This window comes from Myiozetetes cayanensis, unplaced genomic scaffold, assembly GCF_022539395.1.
Source record: "Myiozetetes cayanensis isolate MyiCay16 unplaced genomic scaffold, myiCay2020 scf5-8, whole genome shotgun sequence".
In the NCBI taxonomy this organism is placed as follows: domain Eukaryota; kingdom Metazoa; phylum Chordata; class Aves; order Passeriformes; family Tyrannidae; genus Myiozetetes; species Myiozetetes cayanensis.
In genome coordinates, this window is record NW_026087742.1 from 40,515,762 (window position 1) to 40,521,761 (window position 6,000).

General features: G+C 47.4%; 1 protein-coding gene across 4 annotated transcripts in view; it reads right to left on the reverse strand.

The window, feature by feature from the left end:
• PDGFD (platelet derived growth factor D) overlaps positions 1–5,547 on the reverse strand; it is a 144,627-nt gene extending 139,080 nt beyond the window's left edge. For 2 of the 4 annotated variants that reach the window (XM_050333065.1, XM_050333064.1), the window contains exon 1: positions 4,974–5,547. In XM_050333065.1, the coding sequence (XP_050189022.1) occupies positions 4,974–5,103 (130 nt within the window). In that variant the 5' untranslated portion in view covers positions 5,104–5,547. The remainder of the gene's footprint in view (positions 1–4,973) is intronic. The other 2 variants (XM_050333063.1, XM_050333062.1) reach the window with 2 other exon arrangements.
• Positions 5,548–6,000: the final 453 nt, after the last annotated feature.

The window sequence follows — 6,000 nt, forward strand, 5'->3', positions numbered from 1 at the left end:
AAACACATTAAAAAAAATTTAAAAATAACACCACACCAAAAAACACCCACGAAGTTTCAAGAGACTGGCTGGGGAGTTTATAGTGACTTTGACTGTATGATATAAATCTGTCTGATAAAACACATTTCAAGCTCCTTTAGAGAATTCCTCCATGCTTTTTGCTGCTGAGTCAGGTTGAAATTCTCATGCAATATCCTTTGATACTTCAGTCCAAACTGTTAATTATACAGATAAGAGATGTTAAACAATTGTAGACCAAAGTGTATTACTACAGGGAAATTATTAAGGCTTTTAAACAAAAAAACCTGATGAAGCCTGAAATACACATTTTTATGCAAAATCTACAAAATTGGGGGAATAAAGCCTATAAAACCAAATTTATTCTATCCATTTTACAGTTGACACAATTTTATGTTACTACAGTCCTTTTAGAAATGTATACAAGCCTATGATAAAAGAACTCAGTAAGTGCATTCCAAACCTGAGGTTCCGATATCACCAGTCATACCGGAGAGATTTCACAAAATCTTGGAGTCATGGAAACACGGAAACACAAAACCATAGAATCATAGAATAGTTTGAGTTGAATGGACCTCAAAGATCATTTAGTTCCAACCCCCATGCCATGAGCGGGGACACCTTTCACTACACCAGGTTCTCAGAGCCCCATCCTTGAGTAGGCCTTTCTGGCAACCTGTGCCAGTGCCTCACAGTAAAGAATTTCTCCCAGTATCATAAAATCATAGATTGACTTGGATTGGAGGGATGCTTAATATAAACTAGTTCCCCATCTAATCTTAAAAACAAAACAAAACAAACAAAACCCAGAAAACAACACAGTTGTATCTTCTCCCAAGATCAGACTCTCAATGCCTATTTGGTGAGAGAATACTGCCCAAATCACCGACTACTTTTGGTCATGATTAGGCACAGGTCAATGCAGGGAAGAAGAGGGTAGAGTTAATGGCACACATCCATTTGTACTGGCCATGAAAGAGCCAAAAGCTGTTGGCAGTTCCCCAGAATTATAAAGTACAATTTTTCTTTGTATTTTGGTGGTGCACAAGCAAGTAAAAGTCTGGAAATTCCTTTTTTATTTTTTTTTACTCCTAATGAAAACCATAAGAACACAGAGTCTTATCTTGAGTCATCTGATGTTATGGTTTCAAATCCACATCAGAAGACACTGATTCCATAGCTTTCAGTTGTTTACATACTGAAATGATTTGACACTATGCTGTCTGGTTTGTTCTGCTTTTTCTTTAAACTTTGGAGTTTAAAGTTTAAAATATGTATAGTGATGCTTAGTCTGAAGATATGGACTAGGAATACTTTCCTAGACTAAGCAAATGTTTGTTCAATAATAGATAAGAAAGAGCGAATGATGTTTCAGTTAGATATTATAGAGTAAATAAGTATTTATTTATCTCCCACTTTTCACCTCCAAGTATACATAAACAACCAAAACAGGAGAAACAAAATATCAGACTTCTTGTAATTAGCTGGTATTACCTGCATACTGCAAACTGGGAAAATGAGTCAAAAGAGAACAATGGAAGCATCTGGAAGACCTCTCTGTGTGTTATTCCAATGCACTTCAAAGGACTTAACAGCATAAATAAACACTTTAAGTGAATATCGCTACTTGCACTATAAGTGTTGCTGGCATCTCCAGGACACTTAAAAAAAATTGATTAGTGCTACACTGGACTGCTGAGTCATCAATGCCCGTCCTTCCACTGGGACAAGAGGATGTCTTGTAAGCAGGTTATTTATATTCTTAATATCTTCAGCAGAAAGTACAGTCTGGTTAGGTTTGGTAGTCATTAAATGGCACTTTATGTGCTGTCCTCATCTACAGATTTCTTATCAGAGCAACTTCAGTCTTAAGTAAGAGCAATTACAAATAGGCCAGCCTCTTTTAGTCTGAAAGAAGAAAGACAATATCAAATCGCAGATTGCAAAGGTTTACTTTGGCTGAAAGGAAGACCAAGTCTCCCTATTAAAGCTCCATGTATGCAGTATCACTAGTTTATCCTGTTTGGAAATAACAGAAAAATAGAATCCAAAGGATTGTTTTCTTTTTTAATAGAAAGTGCAGGTGGTCTTGGACTTGCCAAGATATAATGTTTTTAAAAAGCTGAACAGCCCTTGCTTCCTCTTCAGTATCTCTTTTAATTCCACAGCATAATAATCATGATCATCAACCCAGAACATAATATTACATTACTTCTTATTCTTTCTGAGTGCTTTGAAAAAGGCCATTGGAACATATTTACCCCCAGTGTACTGTGTGCTCCTAGATCCTGCTCTGTATTTTCATGTCTGCAAATATTTACAAAGCGAAAAATACCGTCTCAGTGATGCAACTGACATGCCTTTAATGCTATTCCATATCATTGCTTCAGACCAAAACAACACAAAAACACCACTTCAAATTATGAAAGACAGAAATATTTTTAGTGGCCTACAGCCAACCATGGTCTAAACACTGCTTGTGAGCTCATCACATGCATGTAACATTTGGAATACCCCTCATAACCTTTGGCTGCACAAATATAGACCTTTAGTCAAGAAACTCGAGCAACAGTTTGGTTCATTTGAGTAAAATCAGTGGGATCAGCAGCTGATCTGCTTTAGGTGTTGTAACCTGATACCCATCTTCACTGGCCACACCAGAACACAAGGTCTTTGCAGACAAAAAGAGGATTCTCAAGCACAAAGAGAGAGCAAGGCATGTTAGGGGTCTGTATGTAGTCTGCCTAAAAGTCTGCTACCTCCTCAGTAAATGGCTATCCAGTAAAGAATTGCAGAAGTGTCTGACTTCAGTGTGGGCATGTGTCACTACCTCTGTAGGCTGTAGGACTCACTAGCACATGACTCAGGAAAGATGAAAGGCAGAATGTAATTACATATAGATCTGCCAGCAGCCCCAGTATTAGTCCACCTGGTATGCACAAACTACTACAAGTTGTCTCAGATAATTTTAAAGGTGCAAAGCCTAATCACAACATTAAATGATCACAACTAGGAAGAGAGCAATTAACTAATCATTTCAGAAGCTTGTTCTCTTCATCATTCTAAGAAGTAATTTTACCACAGGAAGTCCTCTGCAGAGCGAAACACCCTTCACATTGCCATTAAGATGAAAACTTTATTTATATTAGGCGCTAATGATTTCTTCATTGACTACACAGAGGAGATCAGAGTAAAACACATTTTGATGTTCTAAGTAAATCACTGCAGTTTTCCATGAAGAAGCTTGTTTGAAGTTTGACTTGGATGGAAACTTGCTTAGTGTCGTTCAGAAATGGTCCTGGTTCTTCTACGAAGTTTAAGATGGTAGGCTTATGAGTCATGAAGCTTGATAAGGTACACAATAGATTTAAAGGATGAAACAGAAATAACACATATATGCTTTTATTACAAACACTACTTGTTTTACTTTTTAAATGAGATTTAATTGGACTTCTGTAACAGAAGGAATTGCAATTCTGTCTTGATCCTGACTCAGGATCTCAATTCTGAGAAAAAAACTCTCCACCTTTGCTATGCCTTCTTTCAGTAATTAGAAAGGCATACAAAAGATTATTACGTTCAATATGGCTCCAAAGTTGAAACAAAAATCTCCTCCTCAGTCTACTGTATACCCATTACATGTGTTGTATACATGCTGGAAAATAAACACTGGCAAATACAGTGTACAGTCTTGGAAATGGCTCAAGTGACTGGGTTTTTGAGAAGGGTTTATAAGAAAACATAAATTCTGTCAACTGAAATATGTTAACTTGAAGACTGAACCTAACTCTGTTCATTTTCAGGGACAACATCTTGCATTTCGCTGTGTAAGAAGGACCACAGCAATGTGCAAAAGCAGGTCCACGTGAAGCTGGAACTCAACAGGCTGCTCCCCAGCCAGAAGCTCATCACTCTTCCCAAAGCGAAAGGCGTGGATTCCAGAGGTGATTCTCAGCAGCGCTATTTTTATGCAGCCTCCCCATTCATTCACCATGGGGCCACAGCACACGGCCACGCTGCCCGTTCACTCGAGGCACCTGTATCCCACTCAGCCGCGCTGCGGACCCTCGGCAGCATCTCGGCTGTCCAGGACATCCCCCGCTGCCAGCTCGCGGCGGGAACAACACCGGAGTTCAGATACGGCAGCTGAAACCACCCTTCCTACCGGGCGGGCAGTACCCGAGAGCTCGCGGCAGCCCTGCATGGTGCTCACCAACCCTGGGCATCACAAGGGACGAGGCCAGTCCCGGCGAGGCATTGCTCGCCCAGCAGACTCAGGGGAACCCCGAGCTCTGAGACCCTGCAGTCGAGGCAGTCCCCCACCGGGAGGGCGGCACCCGACAGCCCTTACAGGAGCCGAACGCGGCGACGGCTGCGGGGGGGTGGGCTGGGAGAGGAGCCCCGCTTCCCACAAGGAGCCCTAAGGCGACAGCGTCGCCCGCCACCCACACACCCGAGGGTCCCCCCAGGAGCCCCGGTTCGGCCGGAGCCGCCACACACCCGCCGCTCGGCCGGCATTGCCCCCGCTGTCGGCACATCACAGGCACACGGGGGACACGGGCCCGATGGATGTCAGGGGCGAGGTGCCGGCCGCAGACCGGAGGGGACGCTGGGCGCACCGCCGACTCCCAGGAAACCTCCTCGAAGTTGCCCTGAGAAGTTTGGGACCGCCCGGAGCTGCAGCCGCCGGGCAGAGCCGCCCCCTCAGTACACACCTCCCTCCTGCCACCTGGTCACACGCTCCTGGACCAGCCTCCAGGGACCAGACTTCGGGGACTGACCCCTATGCCCCGACTGACCCCTAGGGGACGGGACCCGCAGCCAGACCGACCCCCGTCTTCCCCTGGGGACGCGACCCCCGCTCCTGGGACAGAAGAACGGCAGCCCCAAGGTGCGCTCAGAGCTCCCCCCTCAAATGCAGCCCTTGGGCACAAATAAAGCAGCAGGACACTTACCATCTCGCCTGATGTTGGAGGCCCGCAGGGCTTTTATAGATCCGCTCTGGGCAGGGGCGGTGGTGCCCTGACGGCTGCAGAAGTTCGCACAGACGACGGCGTAGAGCAGAAGGAGGATGAGCAGTTGCATTGGGACCAGCTGCGAGCGGGACCGTGTCTCTGCGAAGAAACGGGTCTCCCGCCGAGGGTTCTTCCCTCGTTCGTGTTCTTTACCTCTTCCCGGACTTTTTGTTTGTTGCGGGTTGCTTGTGTGTTTGGGAGAGTTGTATGCGGGGCGGAGAGGGAGTGGGGCAGGGTGGGTAGGGGGAATGGGACAAACCCCGCAAAAAAAGCAAAACCCCACGGCACGGGAAGCAGCAGTCGCCGCCGACGCTCTACTCTCCGAGCTGCCTCCAAACTTCCTGCATGCTGAACTTTTGGCTGCCCTTCTGCGCCGGCCAAACTCGGCGGAGGTGCGGAGCGGCCGGGCCGGGTCCGCCGCCCCCTCCCCTCGGCCCGCACGGCCGTGCCCCAGTGTCAGGCGGGGGCTGCCGCTGCCGGGCTGCGCCCGTCGCCTCGCACCGCCCAGCGCCGCTCCGGCCGGCAGGAGCCGCCGCCGGGGTCTGGAGCAGCAGGAGCCCCGCGCTCGGGGCTGGGGGAGAGGCGGCCCGGGGGAAGGGGGCGGGAGCGGTGCCCGGGCCCTCCCTGAGCTACCGGCCGAGCCGTCCCCACTCCGGCCAAAAAGTGGCAGGAGGGGTGGTGCGAACGCCGGGTTCCTGGCGGGTGGGTGCGGTGGGAGCCGTGTGCCAGGGGCTCCCCGCCAGCAAAGCGGCAGCGCACCGGAGGGTCCCGTCACGCTTGGACCCGCAGTGGCCACGAAAAAGTCATCTCTGGGCTGAATGACTCAAACCACTGAACTGCGCCAGGGCGGGTGAGAAGACTTTGTGGGAAAATTGGTGAATAACCCGCAGTTGTCCCTGGGAGAAATACATGGGCTCTTGTGTCATGCCAAGTGCTGTCAAAAACCTTTCATAAAAAGTTAATTCCT